Source organism: Ovis canadensis, chromosome 9 (assembly GCF_042477335.2).
Source record: "Ovis canadensis isolate MfBH-ARS-UI-01 breed Bighorn chromosome 9, ARS-UI_OviCan_v2, whole genome shotgun sequence".
In the NCBI taxonomy this organism is placed as follows: domain Eukaryota; kingdom Metazoa; phylum Chordata; class Mammalia; order Artiodactyla; family Bovidae; genus Ovis; species Ovis canadensis.
Window position 1 is genome coordinate 42,579,820 of NC_091253.1, and position 19,242 is coordinate 42,599,061.

At 47.2% G+C, this 19,242-nt stretch overlaps 1 protein-coding gene across 2 annotated transcripts in view; it reads right to left on the reverse strand.

Moving 5' to 3' along the window:
• Positions 1–19,242, reverse strand: part of PRKDC (protein kinase, DNA-activated, catalytic subunit) — a 129,835-nt gene that overhangs the window by 62,083 nt on the left and 48,510 nt on the right. For both annotated transcript variants that reach the window (XM_069599970.1, XM_069599971.1), the window contains exons 32-44: positions 18,799–19,022; positions 17,714–17,922; positions 17,394–17,526; positions 16,812–16,970; positions 15,704–15,907; positions 13,733–13,918; positions 13,262–13,366; positions 12,359–12,526; positions 10,273–10,400; positions 6,222–6,429; positions 2,333–2,511; positions 757–925; positions 487–552 (exon numbers count right to left, since the gene is read on the reverse strand). In XM_069599970.1, coding sequence (XP_069456071.1) covers positions 487–552; positions 757–925; positions 2,333–2,511; positions 6,222–6,429; positions 10,273–10,400; positions 12,359–12,526; positions 13,262–13,366; positions 13,733–13,918; positions 15,704–15,907; positions 16,812–16,970; positions 17,394–17,526; positions 17,714–17,922; positions 18,799–19,022 — 2,138 coding nt within the window. The remainder of the gene's footprint in view (positions 1–486; positions 553–756; positions 926–2,332; positions 2,512–6,221; positions 6,430–10,272; positions 10,401–12,358; positions 12,527–13,261; positions 13,367–13,732; positions 13,919–15,703; positions 15,908–16,811; positions 16,971–17,393; positions 17,527–17,713; positions 17,923–18,798; positions 19,023–19,242) is intronic.

Genomic DNA, 19,242 nt, shown 5'->3' on the forward strand with positions numbered 1-19,242 from the left:
TCCCCTCATACTTGCTCTGTCCGTCCACTGCCCTGGGCTGTGAAAGGCTGCAGCACCCCCAGCGTCCGCTGAGTTCGGCAGAGACTGAGCTTACCTCTTGGCCACAGTGTCCTCCCCATCACCCTACTCCTGCTCCCAGAGCCCAGGATTGGGTGAGCCTCCACCAGAGCCCAACATTGCACGGGGCAGACCTCAACTCACTGACCACAGGAGCTTGCTTAGAAGACCACTCGGGGGATGTATGCAAACAGCTCCTTTTACTGGCATTTTCTCTCCTTTACAAGTTAAGGGAAAATGTGAGTCAGGGCCAACCTTTTACAGCTGCCTGAGATTATACCTGAGGTAGAACTGTAAGAAACTGCCTATGTTTATAGTTCACAGCGGACTTGAGTAGAGGGCATTTAGTGTTCAGTACCATGTACCTTTTTCCCTACAAGCCTTGGTAAGTGTTTTTACGTTGGAAACACCATGACCAGCCTCACTTACCTCCACTTCTATGGGAAACGTGTAGCAGCGCTTCAGGTCTATCAGATTTTCAAAAATGAGCAAGTTCTGTAAATGCAAAGAGTCCTGTGACGATGCCCCAGCGGCGGAGAGGCCTGGTGCTGATGTCACTGCAGCACCTGCCATCTGCATCCGCTGCCAGCTCCAGGAGACCCCCCACCCCACCCCTCCCTGCCCCGCAGGACCCAGCAGCACCCCCAACCCCACCCCGCGGGACCCAGGCAGCACAGCCAGCGGTCTGGAGGGGCCTACCTTCTCTGGTTTCTCGCTGAACAGGAAGCCCTGGTAAAACCTGAGCTCCGTGAAGACACAGCGGACAAGGGCAATGGCACAGGTATAGGCGGCACAGTGGTACAGCCGCCGGCGCTCCAGCAGCTGGGCCTCCCCAGCCATGTTCTCCGAGAAGGCATCGTGGCACAGCCTGTGGGCAGCCAGGTGGGGTTCAGTCCCTCCAGGGGAGATCAGCTCCAGTCCACAGCACGGGACCTGCCCTGCACACCTGCACCCACACCTGGGCTGTACTGCACAGGAAGCTGGGGTGGGGGGCCCAGCCCGAGGAGCAGGAGGGGCTCCAAGAGGCTGGGTCTGAATGACAGTCCAAGGTCTGTGTGAGGGCATGGAGGGTGGGTGGCAGCGGTGACAGAGGTGCTGAGCACACCCAGGAGCCCGGTCTTGGCCCTGCCCACAGCGGCCAGCCCTGTGAGCACACTGCCATCAGAACACAGCTGCCCCTCCGTCTACACTGCTCCCAGCTGCTCCACACAGCCTGCAGTTGGAAGGGATCACTGACCAGCGCTTGACGGGAGAAGTGTACCAGACCCAGCCAGGGGACCACACCCCCCTGGCCCTGCCATGCCCTCTCCAATTACAGGAAACCCCCAGCTGCGGGACGGGGTCCCTCTGCAGGGCTGCAGGCCGAGGAGCAAACGATCAGGTTCCAGTAATACATGGATGGTCGCTGTGACCACAGGGCAGCAAGACTTGTCACCAGGAGGCCTGTGCAGCTCCATCCGGCAAGCCCAATGTTTCCTGGCCGCTGGCTCCAGGAGACCAGCAACATGAACCCGCCAGCCCTGGGGGGTGTGCTCAGAGGTTGGATTCAGAAGGAAAAATGTGCTCCTCAAGACCTTCATTGATGCCAATGCCTAGGGGTGACATCACCCTCAAGGCCCACACATAAGGAGGGGTCACAGGGGTGGAGGGGACTCTGTAGAGCAAGACCCAACACATCTGTGTTCAGCACTAAGACAGAGCCACACAGAAAGTTGGCTTCAGAGATGACACGTCTGACTATTCCATGCTTTACAGAACCAGTGCTTAGAAATGCTGAACATGCCTTCAGTTTCAAATGAGAGAGAAAATAAAACACACTCAATCCTGCCTTACTGTAAATCATACACTGGAAACATATTGAGCTGTTGAGGGAGAAGAAACGGTAGAGAAACAGTAAGGGAAAAAGCTATACTCTTTATGGATGATGTGTATTGGATAAAACATGCTGCCCAATGACATGTTGCATTAGCTCCATCCAAGTACTCTGTGGGGGCTTCCCTGGTGGCTCAGTGGGAAAGGATCTGCCTACCATGCCATGCAGGAGACCTAAGTTTGATCCCTAGGTTGGGAAGATCCCCTGGAGAAGGAAACAGCACTCACTCCAGTGTTCCTGCCTGGAGACTCACATGGACAGAGGCACCACCAACACCAAGTAGTCTGCACACAGGAAAACTACTAAGATTCAGTGTTTAGGTATGTATTCGTATTATACACATATGTAAAAATACATGCACCAAAAAAATTAACTACAATCTAAAGTTAAGGAAAATCTTACTTAATCAATGTCTTTGTAAGTTCATTTCCTTCTGTGACGCTTGAGCCGTGGAACACCTGGTTAATTTTAGATTCCTTGGAGTGGACATCATCTTTTGGAAGACGAGAGTACATCACCTCTAGCATCTTGTAATATCCCATCTTCTTGGTAATTTGAGTGTCAAAGGCAGATTCATTCAGCTAAAAACATATAACAAATGATTATCTTTGGTCCTATCAAACATGGAAAATATTTTATTGAATAAATCAACTTTAATACCCAATGTTTCCTGGTGGCCCAGACAGTAAAGAATCTGCCTGTGATGCAGGAGACCCCGGTTCAACCCCTGGGTTGGGAAGATTCCCTGCAGAAGGGAATGGCAACCCGCTCCAGTATTCTTGCCTGGAGAATTAAATGGACAGAGGAGCCTGGGGGGCTATACAGTCTGTGAGGTCACAAAGAGTAGGACAGGACTGAGTGAATCTCTGTCTGTCAATACTCAATGCCTTTTAAATTGAAAATAATTTTAACAAAGATGTTAAACCACTTCAGTAAGAAACAGCCCAGGGACTAAAGCATGAACCTAAGTACTGATGTGTGGCAGCAAATACTTCAGCTCAGTGAAACACATTCTGGACTTTTGGCCTCCAAAACAATAGACTTCTGTTGTTTTAGGCCACCGAGCTTATAGTAATTTATTACAGCAGGTTAAGGAAACTAATATATATTTGGGTACCAAGAGTGGGGGGGGGGGGGGTGGCTACTTCAAAATGAAAAAAATACACAAGTGGCTTTGGAATTGAACAGGGAAGAGAGGAGGAAAAAAATTTCACCATGCATGACAGAAAATGTCTAGATTGCCTTGTAGAGACTGTTGTTAGAAATGTCAACACTGAAGGCACTGATGGTGAGCACTCAGAAGGAAGTGGAGGGCAAGCCAGTGGCAGGAAAAGCAATGAATGCTGTCTCAGGGAATGGCCATCGTCACAAACCTATTTTTGGTAGAAATACGGACGTTAAAAGTAACTGGTGGTGAGGTCTCAGAATGAAGTAGGTAACAGTTTTTAGAAACTGGAGGAAAGAGGATCCGTGCTATATGGTGGGAGAAAGCTTAGCTGAAGAATGTTCAGAGGTTGTGCAGAAAGCAGATAATGTAGGCTGTGCCCTTGAATATGGAGCTGAAAGGATTTCTAAGTAAATTTGTTGGGGATAAGCCTGGCTTCTTCTTTGCTGCTCATAAGAAAATGTGAGGGTGAGAAATTAGACAGAACTGTTAAGCAAAAAGAACCAGAACTTGATGATGTGGGAAATTCTCAGCCCATCCAGCTTGTAGAAGACGCTGCCATGAGGAGATCCACGGTGAGGGAAGTCGATTGGAGAAGACCACGGGGCAGCCAGGGAAAGAAGCCTGTGCTCACGGCCGTCCTCAGCCTGCCCCACTGCCCCACCACCACCACTGCAAGACCCAGGATCAGGGAGGGGCCGTGGCAGGAATCTCCAAGATGGGCAGGAGACGGACAGAAGGTTTCTGAGAAGCTCAGACCAGTCTGAACTGAAAGGGAAGGAGACAAGATAAAATGAAAAAAAGGATGCTGTATTCCCCAAATGCTACAGGCAAGAAACAGACAAAACTGCTCAGCTGAAAACAAATGCTAACCTTCAAGGAAAAAGGAGATGACTCCGGGGACAGAGTCTTTGGCCCAGAGCATAAGCGCCAGGCCACAGAGCACTGTTCTCAGGTCTTGAAACCTAATGGGTTTGCCCGGCTGAATTTTCAAACTGCTTTGGAAAACAAACTCCTTCCTTCCACTGTCTCCTGTTTGGAATAGGAATGTCTATAACGATGGTCCTATGCCTGTCCTACCACTGTATTTTGGAAGCAAATAATGTGTTTTCCAGCTTCACAGGTCCACAAACGGAGAGGATGTAGCCTCAGAATGCACCATTCTGAGAACCCCACCCATACCAATTTAGATGATGAGGTCTGGGACTTGGTGCTAACAATCTTTAGGTGAGCTTTTGGACATAGCAGTTGATGCTGTAATGGGTTTCGACCTGGAATGAGATAAACGTATTTTGCAAGTAGAAACGCTTGGCAGAGGTGGACTGTGTGAGGCTGAATTAAAGACCTGGAAAGACATCCATGCTCCAGTGCCTGGAACCTGGGCCTGTCACCTCGCATGAGAGAAGGAATGAGACAGATGAAATGAACCAAAGAATTCTGAGATTATCCAAGAGGGTCCTAAATGCACTCCTGTTTACAGGAGAGAGGCAGAGAGAGACATTACACAGAAAGGAGGAGGCCAGAAACAATCCAAGTGTTCACTGACAGAGGAATGGATAAAGAGGTGGTACATACATCAATACGATAGAATATTACTTGGCCATAAAATAGAATGAAATAATGCCATTTGCAGCAACATGGACGGACCTACAGATTATCATACTGAGGGAAGTAAATCACACAAAGACAAATATCATATAGTATCATTAATAAGTGGAATCTAAACTATGAGACAGTCAACTTAGAAAACAAATAGATTCAAAGACAGAGAACAGACTTCTGGTTACTACAGGGTGAGGAGGGGAAGGAGACAACTTAGAAGTTTGGGATTAACACACACATAAGTATACATAAAACAGATAAACAAAGACCCATTGTATAGCACAGGAACTATACTCCGTATCTTGTAATAACCTCTAATGGGAAAGAATCAAATAAAGAATAGACACATATACATGTACTAGGTTGGTGCAAAAGTAATTGGGGTTTTGCACTGTTGAACTCTGCTGTTTGATATTGGAATACATTCTTAATTTGGTTATGTTATATATCATTACATCATTTTAATGCACATTTCTCATTAAGATTTTTGCTAATGACTTATAGCTGTGTAATTCATATTTATTTTAGACTATGGAAATGATGCTAGACAAAAAGCAAACTCGAGCAATTTTTCTTATTCAAGTTCAAAATGAGTCATAAAGCAGAGGAGACAACTTACAACATCAACAACGCATTTGGCCCAGACACTGCTAATGAATGTACAGTGAGGTGATGGTTCAGGAAGTTCTGCAAAGGAGATGAGAGCCTTGCAGATAAGGAGTGAAGCAGCCAGACATTAGATGTTGACAACAACCAATTGAGAGCCATCACTGAAGCTGATCCTCTTAAAACTACACGAGACGTTGTCAAAGAACTCATTGTCAACCACTCTATGGTTGTTCAGTATGTGAAGCAAACTGGAAAGGTGAAAAAGCTTGGTTGTTTTGAAGAGTCATCTTCTCTTATTCTATGCAACAACAGTGAACGACTGTAATGGTTCCTACTTTGATTAATAAAGATGTGTTTGAGCCTAGTTATGTTTTAAAATTCACAGCCCGAAACTATAATTACATTTGCACCAACTTAATATAACAAACACTTTGCTGTATACCTGAAATGAACACAACACTGTAAATCAACTATATATCAATTTTAAAAAAAGAAAAATAGTGGATTTTTTTAAAAAAGAAGAGGAAGGAGGGGGTGGGTCAAGTGACCAAGACTCGGAGGAAGAAGCACCATGGCCATGAGCTGAGGGATGCTGGGCCCAGAGGCTGGTGGAGAGAAACATGTTCTCCTTGGAGCCTCTAGAACAAGTACAGCCCCAGGAAGCGGATTTCTACTTCTGATCTCAGAACCATGAGACAGAAAGCCCTGTGAGTCTAAGCCACACTCCCAGTCATTTGTTACAGATGTCTCCGGAGACTAACGCAGACGCCACGTGCTCAAAGGCTGAGATCAGAGCACGGAGGGGACGCTTGAGTTGCTGACACCCTGGCTGAATACATGGCAGTTTCTAGTGACCCTGACCAAGGAGGGCTGTCGTCTCTTACTAACATTCAACTTAGTAACAGACTATGATACCTTTGTAAATCTGGACTTCAACACATCGACAGCCTCCACCACAGTTCTGCTGAAGAAGTCCCTCAGCGCCCCCAGGCCGCAGTGCTGCAGGAGAGTGAGGAGGGCGCGGTCCACTAACGCCTGGCGGGCGGCGCTGGGAAGCAGGTCGTCCCTGCTGAACTTCCGGTACACGCTTTCCAGGAGGCCCAGCTGCGTGGCACATGAACTCCTAAGAGCAAAGAAAAACTACATGCACGTGCCAGCTTCAAACGAATACTCCACGAGGGCCCACTATGCTACAAGTGAATGCTAAGGATTATGAATTAGAAACTAAAGATTATGTATATAAAACTGTGAAGTACAAGAACCATATGCACATAAGCCATGTGATCTTACTCATCCCCAGAAACCTTCGTGCCTTTTTAGGCCTAGGAAAAAGGATATTTTCATTTATTTTCAAGTTCGGTCCAGTTCAGAGGACACCTCCAAGGCTTCGAACAGCCCCAGGCTGAAGACCATCACGTTTCCCAGACCCTGAAACTCATGAACCAAGGACCCACCATTGTACTTTCCAGGTAGAGACTCAGCCATCAGGGAAACATGGTCTATGAATGACTGCCTAAACAATTCAGTCTATAAATCTTTAAGTTAAGGATAGACTGTTTCCCTGCCTATAAAAATAAGAGGTTACAACTGAATGACCATTAAAATCTTTCCCAGTTCTAAAATCCTGATGCTCAGAAGTTAGATATGAGACAAAACACTGGACTTGAGGGTTATTCAGTCACAAAAAATTGAGGTTGCAGAACACGACTGGACCTATAAGAGCTCTGCAGTGTGAGTCCAGACTCTGTCCCAGACCTAAATTCTCCAGGACTATCCTGCTAAAGGAAGAAGGAGGAAGGGGGAAAGAGCAAGAATGGCCACCACACAGTTTACTGAAAAGTCAATGGAAATGAGCATTCACTATGAAGACATGTTCCACGTCACTCATAACAAAAGAGACACATTAGAGTGACACTGAGAGATTCTTTCTCACCTGTTATCACTGGAAAAAATCCACGTTTGTGCGTATACTCTGTTGACAAAACTGTGATGATACATACATTGCCGAAAGGAATACAAATAACACATCCCCCCAAAGGGGATGTGATGATAGCTAGCACAATTAAAGATGCATTTACCTTTGCTCTCACACTTAGGGATCCAATGCAAAGCTGCACTGGCAACACATAACAGCGCAGGCCCAGGGCTAGTCGCTGGGCTATTGCTGCTCTAGTTGCTGTGCCATTACTCTAGTCACTGCGCTATTACTCTAGTCACTGCGCCATTACTCTAGTCACTGCGCTATTACTCTAGTCACTGCGCTATTACTCTAGTCACTGCACCATTACTCTAGTCACTGCGCTATTACTCTAGTCACTGCGCCATTACTCTAGTCACTGCGCTATTACTCTAGTCACTGCGCTATTACTCTAGTCACTGTGCTACTCCTCTAGTCACTAGGCTACTCCTCCAGTCGCTGTGCCATTACTCTAGTCACTGGGCTATTGCTCCTCTGGTCACTGCGCTATTACTCTAGTCACTGAACTATTACTCTGGTCACTGTGCTATTACTCTGGTCACTGCACCATTACTCTAGTCACTGCGCTATTACTCTAGTCACTGGGCTATTGCTCCGGTCACTCCTCTGGTCGTTGTGCTATTACTCCTCTAGTCACTGAGCCATTACTCTAGCCACTGGGCTATTGCTCCTCTGGTCACTGAGCTATCACTCTAGTCACTGGGCTATTACTCTAGTCACTGAGCTATTACTCTGGTCACTGTGCTACTACTCTAGCCACTGGGCTATTGCTCCTCTGGTCACTGGGCTACTACTCTCAACAGCAAAAGGCTGACACAGAGCCCAGCAGCAGGGACTGCATCCACACACTACCTCCACACCATGAATAATTACACAATTGCTTTTTTTAAAAAAAAAAAAAAGAGGAAAGCAGAGATCTCTATAGCTGATTTGGAGTGTCTGTAGAAAACAAGAAGTAGAAAAAAAGGTAAAGGAGCATAAGATGACAGAAGAGGGACCAAGACGGAAGGAGGTTCCGGAACACAGCACATTACTTACTTTCAGAGTTCAATGCATGTATGTATTTCATGTGTTCGAAAACAAAATTAAATGAAAAGCAAATAACTTGTAAGATCTGAAAATTAATTAAAGTGTACCTAATGAAGTGGTGTAATAACCACACACTGAAAAATACTCAAGTGAACATAAAGTGTGACTATATCCTCAGAGAATACTCTATAAGTAAATTATAAATAAAATTTAAAATGTTAACTTCATCCAGTTATGATTATTCTTAGTTATTTTTGAAGATAATTTCTGTGTATTATAGGATAAAACAATTATGTAATGATGGACTGTTATTTAAATCAATACTCGTGGGAGGGGGGTTCATGTTTGGGAACGCATGTAAGAATTAAAGATTTTAAAATTTAAAAAATAAAAAATAAAAAAATAAAAAATAAATAAAAAAAATAAATCAATACTCAACAGAAAAAATAAAGATCTACAATGTAAGGGGAAAAAATAATTTAAAAAAGTTAAATAATAAAGAACTCATAATGTTGAGATTGAAAGAGAAAGATCAGAGTATTTTTCTTTTCCTTAAACAAACTGTTCCTTAGTTGTGTGAACTGAAAGTAGCACTGCAACCTAGCTGCACCAAGTTCACCTAGGACCCAGACTGCGGTCTCTAAACACCGTTTCACGGACCCTCTGGGGAAAATGGTGTGACTCAGGTGCAGGTGAACCTGAGACAATCTGCAGAGCCAGAGAGCATCTGAAAGACAATCAGAGACCAGTGGAGAGCTGCCCAAACGCTGAGGAACTAACTAGCTACCAGGGACCCACTGGCCAGAGATGGGATAGCAGGAACATCAGAAAGAAAAGTTATGGCAATGGATTGACACTTACTTCTGTTTTGTCTTAAAAGCTCTAAAAATGAAAAAAATTACAGAGACAATTGTAGCACTGGAGTAAGTTTTAAAATTGGGGTGTGAAAAATCCTCCAACTTTATCTCTCTTTTTCAAAATTATTTTGGCTGTTAAGGGGTATTTTGCACTTCCATAAAATATTAGAAACTCCTAGATAATTTGTATACACAAAAAAATAAGACTTGTTGGAATTCTGATATGGACTGCATGAAAGCTACCAATGCAGATAGAAATAACCCTGTTAACAACATTGTATCTTGCAATTCATGCACATGGAATAGCACTCCACTTATTTAGATCTTTCATTTTTTAACTTCCTTAACCAATAGATCAGAGAAGGCAATGGCACCCCACTCCAGTGTTCTTGCCTGGAGAATCTCAGGGACAGGGGAGCCTGGTGGGCTGCCGTCTGTGGGGTCACAGAGAGTTGGACATGACTGAGGTGATTTAGCAGCAGCAGCAGCAGTAACCAATAGATTGTAATTTTCGGTGTACTAGTCTTGAACTTCTTTTGTTAGATTTATTCCCATCTGTTTTATTCTTTTCTGTGCTATTATCAATGGAATTACATTTCTAATTATAGTGTCAAACGTTCTCTGTTCATATATAGAAATACCATTGGTTTCTGAATACTGATCCTGTATGTGATAAATTTTCTATAACTGTCTATTTGTTCTAATAGTTTCTTGTGATCTTCAGGATTTTCTACCTTGGACCATCTGTGAGAAAATACATTTCTACTTCTTTCTTTCCATGTTGACTATCTTTTATTTCTTTTGCTTGTCTGATTGCAATGGCTGGAATCTCCAGCACTACATCGAGTAGAAAAGAATAGACATCCTTAACTTGTTCCCAAACTCAGGAAGAAAACATTCAGCCTTTCGCTATATTTTGTTGGCTGTTGGTTTTTCTTAGATGACCTTTTGCCACTTTTATCATAAATGAATGTTGGATTTTGTAAAAATTTACCTGCATCTACTGATATAAGGCACTCACTATTTTCTGCACAACGATAATAATCTCCCACAGAAATAAAACATTTATGATTCCCGGGATCACAAACTAGAAGTGACTTACTTTCTGGCAATCTTCCTGAAAGTAGACTGAAATAAGTCTTCCAGAACATGCTGCTGTTCCCGACACAGAATTTCTGTCATCAACTCCATCAACATAGGACTCTGGGATAACTCCAATGCATCCAGAAACTAGGAAAGAAACACACACCAATGGTGATGATGATAATTGTGTTGGACTGATTTTTGACAGTTCAAATAAAAAAGAGAAAATTATAACAGTTTCACAAAGATTAACAAATGCCAATATAGGTCATTTTTGTGGCTACAGTGAATGCCTGGCATATAATGTTCACAAAATACTTGAGTTTTGATTCCCTCAGAGTTTCACAGATAGTTTCCCTCTGACCATGTTTAGGGTCCTCACTTCCCCTCCGTGATGCCGCTCCTGGGCTCCAGCCCCTGGGTGTGAGTGTCCCCTCACACCAGCCTCACCACATAGCACACACTCCAGGCTGAGGGTCCAGCGTTCTCACCTCACGTCCCACCTTCCACCTCCATGTCCCTCTGCTCTCTCTACGCTTCAGGAGACAGCTGCAATCTCATCTGCCATTTGGTGAAGGTTTTTTAATTCTGCCCTCATGTAATTAATTTCCAAGAGCTCTCACTTGTTCTTTCTCAACATGACACCATCTCTAGTCTCTGAAGTTACTCAGAACAGTCTCTTTGATGTTATCTTGACTTGTTGACTGTTCCCTCTCGGTTCCTGTTGTTTTACATCTTTTTTAGACCAGAAGCTTTCTTCAAACGTTCCATGATTATGTGCCCTTGCACTTACAGTAAGAGAAAGGTACTATAGATCTACTCAGAACCTTTGTGGACTCAATAACAAGTCGCTGGCAGATTGTGGAGCAGGAAACACAGATGGTACTGGCGCAATGGTGCTGCTACCCACTGATGACTTCCAAATTGCAGAAAGAACACACCGTCCAACAGAGAAGTGAAGCGGCAATCACTGCAACCAGCCAGCAGATGTGAGGTCGCTCACAAGGCCTACTGGGGTGGGGCTGTTGCCAGAAAGGTAAGCCTGAATATCATGGCCATGCCTGCAGCCTGAATTCTAGTTTAGAGAAAATGCAGAGGGGGAGGGAAACAAAAAGGCACCTCAAGGAACCAATCAGACAAACGGGGTCAGCCTCTAAAACAAGCTCTGCTTTCTTCCAAATCCCAACATCACAGAGAAACAAAAGGGATGAAGGTAAAGACACCAGAGACACGACATGACAATTCAAAGCAACTGTTAATTAGATCCTGATTTGGAACATCCAGCCAAACACGAGGACATCAGAAGTGAGGCCACAGACGGCAGAGCAGAGGGTCTGAGAGCAGTGTGGGCCTCCCTGCGCCTGGCGTCAGCGCGGCACCTCCCGCTCAGGACGCACCGCTGGCGCACCCGGGGGCGAAGCTCCAGGACGTGTGCTGCTAGCTTGCAAAGGCTTCAGCCAGACACACACACACCCACCCCTCATGCACACACACAAAGCAAGTGTGACAGAAAGTTAACAGCTGAATATGGGAGATGGTTATATGGATGCTTCTCAACCACTACTCAAACTTCAGAAGCTGTACCAAATATGTAATATTCTGTTTCGAAGCTTTTTTAGGTATTATCCTTTAAAAATTACACATAATGAATAAAATATTGCACAATATTTATATACATAAAATACCTTACAATTTTTATAGTGGAAAAGAAAGAGAAGTCGTTCAGTCATGTCCGACTCTTTGTGACCCCACAGACTGTAGCCTACCAGGCTCCTCCGTTCCGTGGGATTTTCAAGGCAAGCGTACTGGAGTGGGTTGCCATTTCCTTCTCCAGGGGATCTTCCCAACCCAGGGATCGAACCCAGGGCTCCTGCATTATAGGCAGATGCTTTTACCGTATGAGCCACCAGGGAAGTCTGAGGAACAATTAGTTACAAAGGATTCAGATAACACTTCTGCCTCCACAGACACCCAGCTTTCAAAATGAATTCAACAGAATCCTTAAAACGAGAACATTCTCTCAATATTTCACTTACTTCTCTCTAAGAAATGTTAATAGGAAACAAGCAGTGTTTTACCTTTGGTTGCTACTACTGAGAACTAACCTTTTTCATACAATCGACATAGTTACTGTAGCGCAGAGTCCCTGGGGGAAACTCTCCAGACCTCATGGGGAAATGAGAGACGATGAGCTTCTCAAGAATGTGTCTGAGCTCCTGCAGACGGTCGCCTGTGAGGCTGGAGAAGAAGGGGAGCAGTGCCACGGCCTGGCCCTGCAGAGCAAGCACAAGCGTGAGACGAGCCGCAGGCCCCATGGACAAGAGCAATGACTGCTCTCTACAGATGGAGCCAGGAGGCTCAATGACCACTGCAGGACACCAAGCCCATGGTGGGATGTGCCCCGCATCCAGGCTTCCACCCTCGTCTTGGTGGCCAAGTCAGGGCCACCCGAGAGCATGGGACAGGGCAGCATGTGTCTGTGATTTCTCCTCCTACGAGCAGAACCACTACTAGGAACCTGCTGCCCAAGTCACTGAGGAAAGACCATTGTGGAGAGCCTACAGGGTGAATGCAGAGCTGACTCTCCTCCACCAGGGCCCTGGAGATTCCAGGCAGGGCCTTCCTCCCTGGGTGGGACATCAGTTCCCTCATGCTGAGAAATGTGAGACCTGACTAAGCACATGAAGCAGAAAATCCCAGAGAAACATCCTTGTGATCCAGGAGCGAGACACTTTCATGAGGTTACACTTTATTGGAGTAAAATCTGTTACAGGACTCTAAAATTACAGTCTATGAAGTTTTGGACCCAAGTTACTAAGATGTTTTAGATTCTTAATTAGTAGAAAGATGACTGATGGCTACAAAAACCAGTGCTCCCTCTGCTTTTGAGAATGCCTGAAATTTTCCATAAAATAAAGAAAAAACAGAAAATATCACAAATACACAAAAATATAAAACAGGAAACAAATGGAGACCATAATCTGAAAAAAATCTTTTTAATCTCTTACCTTTAAATGTAGATCCAATTTTGGATCACCAAGTAGACTCACAAATGTTGTAAAAACTTCCGGGAAGGCACTGTGACTTGTATTAAAAGACACCGATGAATCAATCTAACAGAGGGAAAATAAACTCAGATCTCTACATTGTGCCTCCAATTTCCTATACTACATTTTCTACTTTTCAAATTTCAGAAATGATCTATAAATTTGTTATTGGGCTTCAAAAGATGTCAACAATTTCTGTTTGGAAATATTTTAAAACTATCCTTCAGACAATGAACATAAGGGCACACTGAGAAGATAAAGTATAAGAAGAAACAATGAGAATAAAGGACAATACAGTAAAAAAACAGAAAAACATAGGATATAAGTGAATCAGAAATCAGTCAAACTAAAGAGCTTTTCAAGAAACTTCCATCAAACTTTCAAAGACACAAGCAATGGACACAATTACATCTTCAAGCTCTCTGAAAATACCTGCAGAATTTTTGCCAGTAAGGTGAGCACCGCAGTTTTGCTGTCAGGGGTGGCGTCCCCGGCCCACCACGGGCTGCAGCACCCCCAGCTCTGCAGGACGGTGCTGACCAGTTTCAGGCCTTGGTGCCTCTGGCTGGCTCGGTCCCGGAAGCTCTGATCCAACAGACCGTTCAGGACAGCGCTCACCTAGAACAGTGTGGGCAAAGGAAGGGAAACTTAGCATCCAGGCCCACAGGCGGGCAACAGAATTTACTGTCATTCAAAGCTCTTCCTGGAAAATGAAGACGCTATTTCTAGAAGAACCATGTACCTCACAGCTCCTCAAATCTGAAGTTCACATGTGACTTAATATGTGAGTTTTCTTACAAAGGCCCACAATGGTCTCCAGCCCCATGACTAAATCAGGCTTACACCACTACTGTCTTCTTAGTGGGGGCATTCTCCATGAGAGGGGAAGTCAGCTGTCTACAGTCACCATTACCCCCGTGTTCATGTGCACACACAGAGGGACACAGGCACACAGAGATACACCCACAGAAGCACACACACACATAGGCACATGCACACAGGGACACAGGCACACAGAGATACACCCACAGGAGCACACACACACACAGGCACATGCACACACGGGAACATCCACAGGGACACAGGTACACAGAGATACACCCGCAGAGCACACACACACATAGGCACATGCACACACAGGAACACCCACACAGGGACACAGGCACACAAAGATACACCCACAGAGTATACACACACATAGGCACATGCACACACAGGAACATGCACACACGGACACAGGCACACACACAGGGACACACGTGCATGTATTCCTGTCCAACCACCTTCCCAACAGCACTCTCCTAAGTCCACTGAGATCCATGAATCAACGTCCCTGCTGCCATGAAACCACTCACAGATGAGCCAGCCACAGGAAGTCTCCTTCCTTGGCAACACTGATGGCCATGAATTTAATATTTGACTCATGAACAACACGGTCTGAATGGCGCAGGTACCCTTGATGAGGAAATGCACTCTAGCGCCACGGTCCGTGGGAGGGATTCGCACGCACAGAGGCTGTGCGTGGACTCTCACTGGCAGAGGGACAGCGTCCCAGTGTGTCTCCCTCCTGAGCCTTTCTCATGACCGTCACTGCTGTCATCAAACACGTTGCGGGGGAGGAGGGAGGCTGTGCACCATCGGGGGGTGGGGGTGCCTCCCGGGGCTCGCATGGGGGTCAGTGCCCTCCCCGGGAGACTGTCCACTTCCCAGACCCATGTCCTCGTCAGTCCCCGCTACAACACTGTCTTGGTGCAGAACTTGCCCCAGCAGCTTTCCAGGGAGAGGCGCACGGGACACAGACCCCATGGGGACCAGGCGCATCGGAAACACCTGCTCGACTCTCACATAGTTAACAACCTGCTGACTCGGGCCCCAGCTGTAAAGTCTCCTTGCAATAACAGCTCATTAACTCAGCAGGAAATTATGCCTCTAGAATGGCCCTAGAATGGCCATTGCAACAGTTAACAATTTTTGATGGTCTACCAACCAACTTCAAGTTCAAAATTAAGTTTAGCAGACCAAAGTCAACTACATATTAAATATTGACCTGCAAAGGTTCAGTGTGAGGGGCAGAGGGGCCAGAATATGAATGTGTGCGAATCAGGACTCAGCATTGTGATGGGGACTGCGGCGTTGGCCCAGCCGTAGCCGGGGGAGACTAAGGCCAGTCGCTCCCACAGTTGAGCCGTGTCGTACAGGGCCTGTGAGATGAGAACAAGGGTCAACGTCTCATATCCACTACATCACTAACTGCTCACAGAGGAGAGGCTTTGGGCAGGAGTTTTAGACCTTCCAGGCAGAGACTGCACTTTGTTTTAATGATGCATTTTCTCAGCAGTACAGCAACCCCTTTATAAGCATTACTAAATAAAACACACTTTCCTAAGAGGAAAAATCCATTACCATTTTGGGATTATCCACAGATGACTTCATGAGCTCTGATACGGCAAGATCCAGATTTCTCAACAGTTCAGTGTTGATTGTTTCTGAGAACAAGTTGTAGAAATACTGTCCATGAGAGAAGCTAACAATGTTCCTCTGGGCGCCTCCCGAGAATGGCGTGGACACCACGGCCGTGTCCAGGAGGAGACCCACCAGGCGCTCACACTGCAAGGAGGAGAGGGGACAGCAGGGGTCAAGACTCCCTGGGCGACAGGGAACTCTGACATGGAAAGCACAGGGGCCTGGCCTGGTCAGTCTGCAGATGAGCAGCATTCTCATCTGCTCTGCACTGCAGACCCTCCCCAGGCTCCATTTCCCAGGTTCCATCTGGGATCAGAACTCTTCCTGACTCCTGTGTCTCCCAGGGCTCCCCAAAATCCTGCTTTAAGGGGAGCATCTGGGATAGGTGAGGTCGTTAGATAATAGTGTCTGTTCCAAGGGGACAAGGGGACAGGAGAAGGGGATGGTGGGTGGGGACCCTCAGATGAGGACGTTAGACAGTAGTCTGTCTGTGCTGAGGGAGTACAGGGGAGGGCAGGAGAAGGGGGGCGGTGGACAGGGACCCTCAGCCAGCGAGATCATCGGAGGCCACCTGGCAGATCCCGAGGCTATGAGCACTTGGGCATCTGGATGTGCCTCCCACACCAGCCAATCGAGTCACCAAGGGCAGGGGAGGAAGAGCCACAGCATCAGCGCAGGGTGGCTCTGCACCCACAGAACGTTCTCTGCCTGAGAAAGACCAAACCTCAGCTCAAGAAGAAAATCGTTCTACTTTTCTAAAAAAAAAAGGAAAACTCTTTCCTTACAGGAGAAAAAGTCATCTCACCTAAATCAGTTATTAAAGTCCTTGTGCGGCTGAGAAAAGTGAAATGAAAGTGAAACTTGCTCAGTCGTGTCAGACTCTCTGCAACCCTATGGACTATATAATCCATGGAATTCTCCAGGTCAGAATTCAGCAGTGGGTAGCCGCAAGTGAGAGGGTCCCCAACTAAACTCCCACCTCCAGGGACGCTGCGAGCGCTGCCCGAGGTCACCAGAAGGCACATGTGCACACGGGCGCATCTCCTACCAGTCCTCCGCACGCGAAGGCCAGCTCCAGAAGCTCACGCGCGAACCGCCGGCAGCTGGGGTCCAGGGAGGACAGGCTCAGCCCCTCATGTCCAGGGGCGATGCTTTCATAAACCAGGGAAAGAAGCTTCATGCCAAGAGAATGCTGCTCATCTGGAGACTGAAGTGAAGCAACACTGAGATACCCAGCAATGAGACACTTGAGAGGAAAACACCACCTCACCACTTTCATTCATAAAAAGCCACGTTCACTAACACTGACCACTGCCTTCCGACTCTCAGGGGCAACTTCACTCACCTCTGCTTCCTGCCACAAAGAGAGGACAGCAGTTAGTGCCTAAAGGTCTCAGAAGGCTGCTGAAAACATTCAGTAGTCCTTCACTGGATTTCCAGTTTACATTCACGAACTTCAGCATTCACTGTTGCATTTACACTCCAGGCAACAATGACGTGTCTGGAGCAAGTATTTCTCTAATTCCCATCTCAGCAAGCTCTGTACATAATGATGTCTTAAAAAGACTACACATACATAGACTAACTGGCATAATAAGCTAAGAGAAATGTAAAACAAAGCAGCAGTTACCTGAGACGGCACTACGACATGCAGAAAGCCAGCCTTGTGCAGCTGCTTACAAGCCAGCACGAGAGAAGCCAGTCTGGCCATCTTCGTGTGTGCGTCTGGGCCATACAGGTCAACAGCACACAGCTCCTCAATGCTGGCCAGGCAAGGAAAACAAAGAAAAACCAGGTGAGTGCTGGCCTCCTTACTGTAAGGACTCTGACAATCATTAGTCCTGCTGGAATGCATTTACTAGCTCGCAGGGCACAGCCATGGCGGCTATCCTGGGGCTGGGCATGCCCTGGCTGAAGCTGCCCCCACACAGAGCCCATCCGGAGCCCCACCTTTCTGCTGTGACCTCTTCCCGGAGGCGGGCCTCCAGCATGTCCCGGTGTGGGGACGTCTTCAGGGCCCTCAGCAGGACCACACACACGTCAGGGAGCTGCTCCATCACCCGCACATCTCCAACGTTGAAGCCCACACTCGAGGGTGCACACAACGTCCTCACCAGGAGCCTCATGAGGTCTGTGCTGCGTGAGTCCTTCCCAAGGAGCTGGACAGACACAATGGCAGCAATGGGACTCCCAGCACCCTGGACGGCCAGGCACATGGGATTCCGTCTGCCTGGGGGAAGGGCTGGCACCTGCTCTCCACGAGGCTCAGCGAGCACACATTCCAGTCTCCCGGGGTCACTCCATCTTTGCCCCGGGAGAGGCAGGCCTGGAGGTACCCTCATGACACTCTCACGGGGAGGCCTGGGCCCCCAGCCCTGGGAGAGGCGGGCCTGGAGGTGCCCTCATGACACCCTTATGGGGTCGTCTGAGCCCTCAGCCCCAGGAGAGGCGGGCCTGGAGGTGCCCCCCATGACACTCTCACAGGGAGGCCTGGGCCCCCAGCCCTGGGAGAGGTGGGCCAAGAGGTGCCCCCCATGACACCCTTATGGGGTGGTCTGAGCCCTCAGCCCCGGGAAAGTAGGGTCTGGAAGTGCCCCCGTGGCACCCTCATGGGGCAGCGTGGGCCCCCAGCCCTGGGAGAGGCGGGCCTGAAGGTGCCCCGTGGCACCCTCATGGGGCAGCCTGGGCCCCCAGTCCTGGGAGAGGTGGGCCTGGAGGTGCCCCTGTGGCACCCTCATGGGGCAGCCTGGGTCCCTAGCCCTGGGAGGGGCAGGCCAGGTGCACAGCAGGCACACAGTAGATGCCAATGGGTAGGCTGTGGGTCTCAGCCAAACAGACACATTTACAAACTTTGGCTGATGTGCATTTCTTCAGGCAGGTGCTCGGTCACAGCATAAAACCCAAGAGCCAGTAAGATACTTAGAAAATTGTCTTCTGTTCCCACACGAGCACCTGAAGTCAGGTATCCTCAAGAACAGCCTGCTCCCACACAGGGACAGCTCTGGGAAAGCAGACCGGTGGGAGGGTAGGCCCACCTTCCAGCCATCGGGGCAGGCGCCCAGCAGCGTCGTGGAGAACTCCAGGACCCGGACGACCACCGTGCACTTGCTGTAGCTGTACCTGTCCCCCTCCTGCGGGCTGGGCCTGTCACCTGTGGTCCCCATGCCAAAGCACCTTTGTGCTGCTGTGATGTCGTGCAGGGCGATGCTCTCTAAGAAGAAAGCCACTGCTTCCCAAAGCGAAGACTGCGTTTCAGCACCTAGAAAAAATTATAGTAAAATATCAGCATACACTTCGTTCTAAAATCACTAAGATTAATGTAAAATTTCTTCTTTAAATATGGGTGTGATATATATACTTTCAGTCAAATTTTTAAAGGTTCAATAAAAGCTGAATAAAATGGGCAGTTATTTCCTCTCATTTCAAAACACAACCCACCTAGAATTCAGCTGCAGACTCATACAGTAAGAACACACCTA